We start from the raw sequence: 12568 nt of genomic DNA on the forward strand, positions 1-12568 counted from the left end.
AGATGTCTTGATGAATTTGCACACTTGCAAGCAACAATAGAGGTTTCTCCTGGATATTTGCAGTCCTCTAAGAATGCTAGACCAATAAAACAAAGGCTGAACCTCTTCATTTCCTCTAATATGAAAATGACTAAGCGTAAAAACAGCCCTGATTTTACATTAAATCACGTTATGTCACAGGATTTAGGAGCTTTAAGAGCATCAGAATTCATCATGTTTTTGCTATTTAAAGGCCATCACCATGTAAAGGTGATCGGTGCATGCAATGTCAGTGTTGTTGCATTACTCTCTGTGTGTGTGTGTGTGTGTGTGTGTGTGTGTGTGTGTGTGTGTGTGTGTGTGTGTGTGTGTGTGTGTGTGTGTGTGTGTGTGTGTGTGTGTGTGTGTGTGTGTGTGTGTGTGTGTGTGTGTAAATGCAGCCAGTGGGTGCCACAGCTCCTGCCTCACTGTCCTCCCTTGGACCAAACACACATAATATACAACTCCTGAAACACATGCCGACACACACACACACACACACCTGACATGTGACACACGGGCAGCGGAGCGGGCACATCACAGCCGGGGCGTTTTAATTGCCTGTAATTTATGCGGTGTGTGTGTGCTGTGTGTGTCTGGCTGTCAGCCTCTGAGATGATGCTGTGTGACAGCTGCAGTCCAGCCCCTGGAGCTAGCCGCTCATAATGACACATTAGACATACTAATGATGCCTGCGCGAGTCCACTACTGATGCTACCTACCTCCGCCGCTCCAGCCAGGCCCCGCGCTTACGTACACCCACTCACTTTCTGCCCATTACTGACCTTTACATCTTCGTTCGATCTCTGCAAACACTGCCACGCCGACATGTCTTTTTACTCAGACTTCTATTATGCTGATGTCAACCTTATAAAAAAAAATAAAAAAAAAAAAAAAAAGTCATGTAAAATCTCACACGGGAATCCTCGGCTGTATTTGAGGACACACCGACTTTGTATCATTTTAAAACAAATTCACATCTGAAACCTCCGCAAAAGAAGTCAATTCATATTTTTCATGTTCCCTGAAAGTGTTTTAAATACAACCCGAAACAACCTTACCAAGACTAAATTTGGGGAAAAAAAATTATCCTAAGAAGAAATTAAGAAGAAAGGCGGGATTTGAACTTTTTTAATACAAATTAATGTTAAAAATGTGTTTTAAATTCTGTTTAGGAGGAGTTCAATTTCATGTCATTCAGAGCCTCCTCTGAATAAATACCTGTTGCTTTAAAGTGAAGAAGTCAGATCAAGCTTCACAGCTGGGTTTATAATACACATCTTATGTTTTAATGTCTATTTGACGCCTGTTTTGACTAATGGAGTTTTTCAAATCTGTAATGTATTTGTAGATTGTCTCGTTTGTACCTTGTTTAATTGTGTGTTTCTCCCTCCTGTGTGTGTGTGTGTGTGTGTGTGTGTGTGTGTGTGTGTGTGTGTGTGTGTGTGTGTGTGTGTGTGTGTGTGTGTGTGTGTGTGTGTGTGTGTGTGTGTGTGATCAGGGATGCTGAGGTCTCTCATGCGGCAGGGACAGTATTTCTGCCACGAGTGTGGGAAGAGTTTCAGTCAGCCCAGCCACCTGCGCACTCATATGAGATCCCACACAGGTAAATACAGCCGTTCTGCAGTGAAACACAAATACACGTCGCACACGTACACTTTCACTGGCTCGTCAAAATAATGAAAACACCTCATGATAAAAGCATTTGTAAACCGGCAAAATCAGCTTTTAAATTGGCTTCAGCTCCAACCCAATTTTTCTGGACTCTCAAAGACCCAGCTGCTCTCCTTATAGAAATATGTTATGATAATTGCAAAATTTAACTTGTTTTCCCTTTAAATATTATTTTCTTCTGACATCATTAAAACTAAATTGAGTTTGTGCATATGTTTAATGGTACACATTACCAAAACAACCATAAAGCATTAGTATTACACTAAGATAGGGGCATGTTTCATACATGATCAAATCTTGACAACAGTGACAACCCAATCTGTTTGTCATATTATGGTAGTAATGTGTCCTTCTACGAACAGGGAATTATAAAATATGAGTTCAAATTTATGTTTATAATCCTTTTATGATTATTTTCTCTAGAATTAGGAAAATTCAGGGGGTGTTAAGTTTGTAAACTTGTTGTGTTAATTATATTTGTACATATTAATGACATTTTTTTTTATAGATTTAAGAGAGCTGTAGGTCTCCAGGACCTCCAAACAGAACATTAGGGTTGAAAAGATCTGCTAGTAAGTTCTTTAAATATGAGTTTCCAATGTCATTCACACCTACTAAAAGATTTCTTGGAGGATAAATGATCGGTAATCACGTCGCAAGAGCATCAGTCACAGAAACTGTACAATTTTTAGAAAAGGGAGGAAGACAAACAGCCTCAGTAAAGACGAAGAGCACCAACAATGTACTGTGTGTGAGAGAGAGGTCCAGTGTTCGGCTTTAACCTTATTAGCTGCTTATTATTCATGTATTCTTAGATGTTCCTGTTTTTTTGGCCACTCTCTCACTAGTCACTCACCCCGGGACCACCTGTGCACACACACACATCACCTCCGTCTCCGCCCGATCCAGCCGGGACACACCGACATGAGCTATAGAGAATATATGCATGGGGATTCACATTCTCAGCCATATTTCTTCGTCTGAGTCATCGTGCGTCCGCGACGTCCCCGCACTCCACCAAATAAATCAAAACAGATCTTTTTGTTCAGTTGAGTGTGACAGCCGGTCTGTGAGTCCTTCCCCGCCCTGGGCTGGGCAGCTGTCTCTATTTTTTAAACTGAAACATGATTTGCTCCGGATACTGACCTGTGACAAATTGTATACATTATTAATCACATGTCAATTAGAGAGATGGAATTGTGCATTCTAATGAAGCAGAACAGCATTTGTCCATGCCAACCGTACGAATCCATTTGCATGCATCCCGGTTTCATTCACTAAACAGCTTGATTCAGACATCCTGGCTGTTCCTCAACTTTCTCATTGTCCCTCACGTTTCATTTCCTCTTCCTTTCCTTGCTCGTTTCCTTTCCTTCTCTGTTTTTTTTCTCTTCCTCATCTCACCTTTTTCCTTTTATTTTCTTATTCCCTCTTCTCATCTCTTCCTCCCTTCTTTTCTTGTTTCCACTCATCATTCTTTGACCCGTGCTTCTTCTTCCTCTTTTTACTTTTCATCTCGTTTTTTTTCTCCCCTTCTTCATCATCTTCCCCTCTCCTGTTGTGTCCTCACATCTCACCCTTTCTTCTACCCTCTTTGTCTTTTCTTTCTGGTTTCCGTCCTCCGCTACTCATACACTTTCTTCTTTTGTCTCCTTACGTCCTTTCATTTCACTTTTAATTTATTTTCTCTCTTTTGTTTCCTCTGCTTCTCCTCTTCCTCTCTCCTCTCCTCTCCTCTCCTCTCCTCTCCTCTCCTCTCCTCTCCTCTCCTCTCCTCTCCTCTCCTCTCCTCTCCTCTCCTCTCCTCTCCTCTCCTCAGCTGCCTGCTCTCCTTTCTCTTCCCTTCTCCCTCCCTCCTCCTCGTCTCCCGTCTCCTGTCCTGTCATGTCCATCAGCCGGGCTGGCATTGATCACAGTAGACAGTAAGATAAGTAGCTTCTTTATAGAGAGTGTGAATGATATGTGGCACAGCCAGTGATTCTAAGTGACAGAGGCCAAATGGTAAGTGATGCAGCGCTCAGCTTCCCCCCCCTCACCTCCCTCTCCCCCTCAAGCCCTATTGTAAACACACACACACACACACGCACACACACACACACACACACACACACACACACACACACACACACACACACACACACACACACACTGTATTAACACACACATGCTCAAGCACTGGCTCTGTAAACACTGGCAGAGGCTGTAATTAAAGTGGTCACCGACAGTTGTCTTCAGCATGGACGTGCACACGCAGAAAAGGCCAGCCACCCCGAGGCCTCTATTAACATGCATCACATTAAATCACCGACTCGCATCCACCAGGTTCCATCGCCATCATCACCACCATGATCGCCATCATCATCACTGCCAGCTCCCCTCTATTAACAAGGGTGCTGGTGGCAAACGCTATTGTGTGCGGGTGGTGGTGGAAAAGAGGGGGAAAAAAAATAAAATTGCTTGTGTGGATCTGGTTGAGCGTTTAACCAAATGCCCTCCTCCCCTCCCCCCCCCCCCCCCTTCTCCTCCTTCTCCCCCCACAGTTGGGTTTGATTTTAACGGACTCCACAGAGGCACTGACGCTCACACCACCGCTTCTGAAGCTCCCAAACAAGTATGTGGCACAATGGCTAATCACCGGGCTCCCTCATCGCTTCTGCATGTTCCTTATTATTACTGTCTCACCTCAGCATGTCATTGTGTGTCTGTGTCAATCCTTCCGCCTCCCATCTAGTGTGAGTTTTATTTTTTATTTTATTTTTTTTGTTCACATGTAACTCACGTGGCACCTTCTGCACCTGGCATTAACACCTAGCATTCCCTCACACTGCTGGATCACACCTGACGTTTTAGGAGTGTGTATCCAGTTCTCATCACAGTTTTCTCATTGAAAAGCTTTGGTTTTGCTTCAAAAACGTCAGTGTTGGTGACTTGATTAGTCGTCTTTCTCCATTGAGTTTATTTTCTCACTGCCATTTAAACTAAAAACCTGGTTACCGTAATTGTGGTAGCGGATTAGAAAAACCCAGAGATTGTAAATAGAAAATGAACGTGGCCTCCATGACGTCACCCAAAGGTTTCCTGAAGAGCAGTTTTGAAGCAGTCCCTGACTCCGCCTTAATCCAGGCCAATCCAAAAATGGACAAAAAGGTGGTTCATGGGTGGAGCTGAGATGGACCGAATGGAACCTGGTTGCTGAAACGTGCAGGCAGCTCACCAACCGTGACAGCACTGACCTGTCACTCAAAGCAGCCCCATCCTTAATTATTTATAAGTCTAAGTGAATCCAATTCAAACAGGTCAGTTTAAATAAAAACTCACTCCATGTACAGTTAGCATTAACTGGGAAACTAGCTATAAAGATCAGCAAAGGGAAGTTCCTGCGTAACACGGACAGGTGTCTGGAGGAAAATTATGATTATCAACCTGGCAAGAAGCAACAGTGGCGCACTTCATCTTTTTCAGTTGTTTTTGAGTGACTGCAGTTACAGCAGTGCATGTAAACAAAGTCAATAAAAAAAGAACATGTTTTCAGAGTTGTCCGAGTCAGTCATAGAGACAAGGATGGTGGGAACAGAGGTAAACAAAATCTGCGCCGCTTTTGACATTCGAAGGGAGTTGGCTTCTACATGCTGCTGCTTCCATCTTAATTAATCACACACATCACACGCACGCACATGGACTCAGATTTACCGCACGCTATGAATGATGGGAGCAGGCGCGGCGGAGGGGTCCAATTAGATGTAGTGTTGACGCTGCTTTACGGTGACGATAACCTTTAGTATAATGTAGTGCACCGGTCCCGTCAGCGATGTTTCCTCGCAGGACGATGTCGTGGAGGTTCTCGCTTTCCTCTCACGTCTCACCCTTGCCATCTTTCCAGCTGTTTTTTTTTTTTTTTTTGGGATGATTTTTATGTGATTAATTATACCTTTTTTTTGTTGTTTTTATCTCTCTCTTTCCTCCTCACCCCCACACCCTCTATTTCTCTTCTCTCCGTTGCGTTTCTGATGATGTATGATAACAGCTATATTTCCCTGTTTCTTCTTCTGGGAGAAGGGTGCGGGAGGGGCGCGGGGAGTCATTTGTTTTCCCGCTTTGATATTCTTCCATTTATCAAAATGATAATTAGGTGCAATTAAATGGCACTCTCATTTGTTTTATTCAGGTGTGCGTTGCTTATTATTTATTTCTTTTTTGCAGAGGTGTCTGTGCCATTGTAGGTCAGTCTAATTAGAGGAGAGAGTACGGGGTGTGTGTGGAGTGTGTGTGTTTAGGCGGGGAGCACGGGGTGGCCCAGATGATTGAGAGAAATACGCGGAGACAAAAGTAGGACTGTTCAGACAGGGGATGTGTGGCGCTCTTTTCCAGATGGCAGTAAAGAGGGAGGACGAGTTCCTCCATCTGGGTCAGGATACAGAACTTTTTATGTGAAATTAGGTGTAAAAAATAAAATGTGAACGCTTCACTTGCCCCGCATAATGCTTCCCTTCTTCTAGCTGAATGCCATCATGTGTCTTGGTTTATGTTTGTCTGTGTTTGCTTATTTCTTTCCTTTTTTTCATCCCACTGCGGCAAGTCTAATCCGTGGTTTAAATTCCCTGTATGCTCAAAATCCCTTGTCCTCTCTACATCATGTCTGTTGTCACCTCTGGCCTCTACCTGACCTCTCAACCTTTATGTGTGTGTTCTTCAGGGGAGAGGCCATTCTGCTGCCAGCTCTGCCCATACCGAGCCTCTCAGAAAGGGAACCTAAAGACGCACGTCCAGAGTGTCCACCACATGCCTTTTGACAACAGCCAGTACCCGGACACGAGGGGCTTGTTACTGAGCCAGGAGGAGCGAGGAGCGCTGGCTGACAAACACTCCCCAAAACCACAACAGGAGCAGTAGACCGTCGGACTGTTAGACCACGACCTGGACTCAAGGATCAGCAGGGAATCACACAACCTCCGAAACCCTGTTGCAATTCCTGAAAATCCGAGATTCTGCACCCGAAACTCACGATTGACTTTTTGAGCTTCTCCTCTCCGCCTGTCATCCTTTAATGACCTTAGAATATTTTTTTTACAACGAAGGTCCTTGTAGTTTTTGATTATTAAAGATATGCTTGGTAATTTTTAAATCAAAGAGGGGCTGCAGCTGAAAAGAGTGTTTTATCGCCTAATGGAAAGAATCCCTGGTAAAAGTTGGCTTTTGGAAATGGTGTGTGTCTGGTGTGCACACAGGTGGGACATTCTCTCACCACAGACAAAGTCAAGAGTGAAGTACGAAGCTGGACTCTTCTTTAATATGAAGGTTTGCGTCACCTTCAAAGAAATTTGAATCTAGAAGCCCTCAAAAATTAAGGAGTTCCCTCTTGCTGCCATTTTGGATGTACTAACATGTAAAGTTGCAGCTTTACAAGAAAAGTAAAAGAAAAAAAAAGTGAACTCGAATGCAACGGCTAGCGTTTGAGTCAAGGACTACGGCATTGCATGGCTGCTGTATTCCCCCCCCCCCCCCAACACTTTTTTTCTTTCTAGCTTTATTGTGGGAGTTTGTGCATTCCTCAGGACACCAATCATCAACCCACAGCAACAGAAGAAGAGCTGCAATCCATCAACAGACAACTGGCACATTACAAGTCTCCTCTGGGTTTGAAGTCAGAAGATGAAGACTTGCATCTTTCTGTGTGTGTGTGTGTGTGTGTGTGTGTGTGTGTGTGTGTGTGTGTGTGTGTGTGTGTGTGTGTGTGTGTGTGTGTGTGTGTGTGTGTGTGTGTGTGTGTGTGTGTGTGTGTGTGTGTGTGTGTGTGTGTGTGTGTGTGTGTGTGTGTGTGTGTGTGTGTGTGTGTGTGTGTGTGTGTGTGTGTGTGTGTGTGTGTGTGTGTGTGTGTGTGTGTGTGTGTGTGTGTGTGTGTGTGTGTGTGTGTGTGTGTGTGTGTGTGTGTGTGTGTGTGTGTGTGTGTGTGTGTGTGTGTGTGTGTGTGTGTGTGTGTGTGTGTGTGTGTGTGTGTGTGTGTGTGTGTGTGTGTGTGTGTGTGTGTGTGTGTGTGTGTGTTAAACTCACTTCCCTCCACTCTAAAGTGTAACGGTGGGAGTGCAGTGACCACTCTGAGGCTGTGTAGCTGATGATTAGAAGGAGAGAAAGATGGAGAGAGGTAGGTTTAGAAGGAGAGAGAGCGCTTAATGGGGGCGTCTGCTTTAGTGCTCATTAAAAAAAAGCCTGCGTTTTTTAATAGCCAATATAAATGAGCGCACCACTTTTATGGCCATTCAATTATTGTCCATTTAAGAGGAAGGGATTGAGTGGAGTTTTCCTCCATAACTTTGTCATATTAGAGTGTTTCCGACTAAGACAAGTCTGACTTTAAATTAGATTGACTGCACAACAGTGGGAGTGGCAAATACATTGGCTCTCGATTGTGCAGATTTCACTTTTTCACTTTACTTTGTGTACGTTGTGTACATGGTACTCCTCATGTTAGGCACCTCAGTGGTTCCCTGTGCCGAAGGGCAACTCTGACCTTTTTGGCGCGTCGATCTCTCCAAAAACTATTTGATGAAACATTGGTACCAAAATTATCTTATGCTGGGTTCAGACTATACAATATTTCTGTGTCAGATCATGTGATTAGATGAATGAATTCTTGTCGAAACAGATGAAAAACAACACGTCGGTCACAGAACAATCATAGTTTCCTGTCTTCCACGACCCACATGGTTTCATGGGAAAGGAGGTGCTGGGGATCATCTACTGGAAACAACAATGTAATCCAACAGTGTCTTATGATACTGTTGGTCTTGTGTTCAGAAAAAGCCTTCTGTAGACACATTCATGGATCGCACCAAGCCAAAAGATGTGGATTGTTCAGATCCTTTCATCTACCTTTCACTATTGGTCAACGTCATGGGAATGATATGGAAGTTGTCACATGACGAGAAAGAAGCTAAAACAAAAAAGAGGACTTGCTGGTCTTCTTGGGTTTTCGTGAGACCCTCCAGATGTGGCAACTAAGATACACTACAACGGATAAAACGATCAGTTCTCACGCTCGACTTTGTGGTCTGAACCCGGCCTTAGTTTTTTTTTTTTTTTTTTTTGTCAAAAGCCTCTCAGCGGCACTAGATACCATAACATTGTGCTTTCAAACTAATGGATCAAGAACTTTTTCTAGACTAAAGCAGATTTGGTTATGGACAGACACAATAGTTGTGTTGATCAACTCGTCCTACTCTTGGCAAGAAAGTGTTTCAGTATATTTCCCAGTGTGTAAACCTATTTCTTTGACACTGAAAGGTTTGTTTAACAAGTGAAATGGGCACATAAATGAACGCATCCACATTTATTAGAATGCTCATCGGACACGCAAACAACCAGCGACGCAGAGCTGATTTTGTTACCAGAACATTTAGGCAGACTAATGAGCCAATCTGCCATGCCGTCAGTCTAATTCCTTGAATGGTGATTTGAAGATTTGCATTCTGGGGGGAACCAAGTGGAGAGGTCAGACAGGCAGCAGCCGGAGGTTCAGGAGGTCAGGCTTCCAGAGAGTTCAGGGATAAATACACGAGGTGGAGACGTTTCGAAGCCTATTGACTTGTCGAGCTGTCACGGCCTTAACACAAGTGTGTGTGAGAGTGGACATTGATGTGTGTTTACGCATCCTCTTCAAACCTCTCTAAACTGTACGAGGTAGACTAAAACGTCGGTGTACTCCAGCCTCCGTCTAGATGCTTTTGTATACTAGCCTACCTCCGTTTGCAATGAAAGCCTGTTCAAATTTATTGGCTGATATGAAGCGCGACTGTTTGTTTTGCTTGTTTTTTTCACCCCTCAATGGTCCCCAAGATTGAAGAAGCAGGGCCGGGCTGTGCTTCAACATGTCGAGGGGAGTAAGAAGAAAAAAAGCAAAGCAGCTCAAAACAGTTGATTTCTTGGATTCAAAATTCACACCAGTTAAAGATAACACACACACAGAGTAACAGAGTACTGTACTTTCCATCTATTTTGAGACCTCAGTAGTTTTTACACAAACACATGATGAAATGGTTGCTATACCAGTGGGTTGTTTAGTTATGCATACAATACTGTGTGCTTGAAATATACCTAATCATACACACAGACGTGTATATTGAAGGTGTGGGTAGTGAAAATACTTGAAATGGATACTCTAGCCTTTGAGGTAGTGTAGTACTAATACCAATGTTGTACAGAATTCCCTTTAAGATTAACTCCTCAGTTATGAATTTGTACTCCGAAGTGTGACTTAGAAAAACTATGAAGCAGGAGTGAGTGTATGTAATATAAACTGTATATCTGTAATCCACTCTTACCAAACCCTTTATATACAGCGGTAGAAACCAAATGGCATTACTAGTGCACTTAGACTAGGTTAGTGCTTTAACCATTCTCATTTTGTCCAGTTCTAGCTAAGGTTTCTTTGAGAATGTCTTTTTAATGGTGCCGGCTAACACACGTTCATGTAATTTCTGGTTTCTAGGCTTTTTGTTTTTGTTAGAATAATTCCATAGAGTTGAATAACAAATGATTTGTTCTGTGACGGCTGTGTGGCACAGCTTTTTTAGCTACGTTTCCTCATGGAAAGTTTGATAATGCTAGGTGCAGCAGTGCTTATTATTTCATAAAGATGTAAGAGTGTGTTTTCAGTCTTTCTCTTTGCTAAACTGTAGGATTTGTTTAGTAGCTAGTCGTGGCTGCCCTCCCAGAGGGGCTGGCAGGTGTTGTTCTTTCTTCTTTGGTTGGGTTTTTATCATGCCTCTTAAGTTGTATTATTTGTGTCCGTATTGCTTTTTTTTTTTATTATTATTATTATTTGTTATGAACTTCATGATTAATTTACCTTGGAAGACATTATTATTCCAAATGTATTTGGTTGATATCTGTATTTATTATCACTTCAAAAAGGATAAGAGGACAGAGGCAGACAGGAGTGTTTGTTTTAATTTGATTTTTCTGTGTTGTTTTTTTTGTTTTTATACTGTGTAGTCTTCAAGCCAGCAAGCCGATGTGAAAGCTCTACCTCGTCTGAGCCATTCTCAGTTCTGTTACACTTTTGTACATCATTTCAAACAGATGTAATGTCATGTCCACAATAAAGACACACAAAATGGCACCTGTTGGCGCTGTTTCATCTGCTTTTGCTTGTTTGTTTTAAATTTACCGCAGCCACTGTGACTGAACGCGTCCAAGTTTAGATGAAAAAGCCTCACAGATTCACCGTTTTTTTAGATTTCATTTTTCTCTGTTACTCACACTGCTGGCATGGAATTTACAAAGAAGCGTGCAGTGCAGCGTCTCTGAATATTGACAGGATTCACAAAGAATTTGCATTTTTTTTTGTGTGTCTCACAAACTACTTATTCTTACAGTCACTCACTAACATTGGATGTAACTGTTCGCTGCTGATATTTTACCATATTGTCACAAGAGACAAACATGACATCCTGATGTAGTAAGGCATGGCCTGCTGCAGGTGAAAAAGTCTTTATCTCAGCCATAATTGGTCCTCTGTTGGGTACTCAATGTTTGGATCAGAGCAGTCAGTCTAATTAACAAATCCTCCCTGAATAAATTCTGCTAAAAGTACCATTGAATTTTGCTTGAGGAACAGTTGCAACCTTTCACACGATTTACCCTCATGTTGCCGTAGCTGGAATAGTGTCACCATGCAGTAGAATATTCTCCTGCTCAAAACTAAAGCTGAAAACACACAGGCATCGTGGCACGGAGGCGCATCATGTGTCGCGCTTCAGATGCCACCAATAGGAAGCTGCATGGAAAAAACAATATGATGGATGAAGTTGCCCGTTGTCCAGTTAATAACTGCATTGTGGTTGATACAGCTCAGGAAATGTCTCAAACTCAACGACTAGTCTCTCCTTCATCCGCTGTGAGACTGTAACAGAAAGAGGTGAGAAAGTCGAGCTGCCGCAGGAGCAGAGTAGAAGAAGAACTGCTACAGGAGCTGCGAAGGACCAAAAAGCCTTTTCTCAGCGGGAAAAAAAAAAAGGCTTTTTTCAGGCGCAGCGATGCTAGAAATTGGACAGTGGTGTGAAGTGTGCTGGGTGGCGAACAACTAGCCGCCAGTGTGGGGGTTTACCTAAACAATACAACTAGGAGTGGCTGTCTGATCAGTTTGCTTTATAGTGCTGCTTATTTTAAGAGATCTTCCTTATCTGAGGTTATTGTTGTCTCATTATAGCATACATGCTCCTTCAGAAGTATTTCTACCCAACAACACACAAAGTCTGAAACTTCACTCCAAAAGAACACAAACTGAACATGATTGTCTATCGCAGTCAAATTTCCGGTAATTGTCCCACACATGCACAAACGTAATACAACTCTGCTATAGCACCGTGCTTCTCGAATACAGGCTGGTGTTTTCTGATAGTGCCCTCTGGCTCTCATTGAGTCCTGCACATAATCTCCATTACCTGCAGGAGAAAGTGAAAGTGGTCATGATTCATGAAGACGAGGTGAAAACAGATCAGACCGGAGCCACACTGCAAGCTGTTCCCTTTCATAGCATGTGACACGTTTGATGGATCGGGGACTTTGATGTTGGGCCGGGCCCCGTTGGCACCTTGATGTCCATGTGTGGCCTTGCGGTTGAAGTCGAGCTGCCAAGCAACGGTGATGAGAAACCCACACCCTTCAACTGCGAGGGACCACCTAGGGATTCGTTGCTACTTTGCCAGTCTCTTTCATGTTTGGTGTCTATGTGCACCATCTGTCTGTCGGTTTGAGTGACGGCTGAGTGACGGGTTCCCTCTGAGAACATGGCACATAACGTTAATGCCAGGCAGCCCGGGGCTGAGAAAAGACTGCAGCTGCCCGTCACTCTTCCCAACCTCATCAGTCACTGCGAAGG

General features: G+C 43.3%; 1 protein-coding gene across 2 annotated transcripts in view; it reads left to right on the plus strand.

The window, feature by feature from the left end:
- The window catches only part of znf516 (zinc finger protein 516), a 48588-nt gene extending 42055 nt beyond the window's left edge, over positions 1–6533 (plus strand). For both annotated transcript variants that reach the window (XM_069693051.1, XM_069693050.1), the window contains exons 5-7: positions 1520–1624; positions 4233–4303; positions 6386–6533. In XM_069693051.1, the coding sequence (XP_069549152.1) occupies positions 1520–1624; positions 4233–4303; positions 6386–6445 (236 nt within the window). In that variant the 3' untranslated portion in view covers positions 6446–6533. The remainder of the gene's footprint in view (positions 1–1519; positions 1625–4232; positions 4304–6385) is intronic.
- The last annotated feature ends 6035 nt before the right edge of the window (positions 6534–12568 follow it).

Source organism: Brachyistius frenatus, unplaced genomic scaffold, assembly GCF_029030835.1.
Source record: "Brachyistius frenatus isolate BFR_SWC_R1_liver_20210118 unplaced genomic scaffold, ASM2903083v1 Contig_14, whole genome shotgun sequence".
Classification (NCBI taxonomy): domain Eukaryota; kingdom Metazoa; phylum Chordata; class Actinopteri; family Embiotocidae; genus Brachyistius; species Brachyistius frenatus.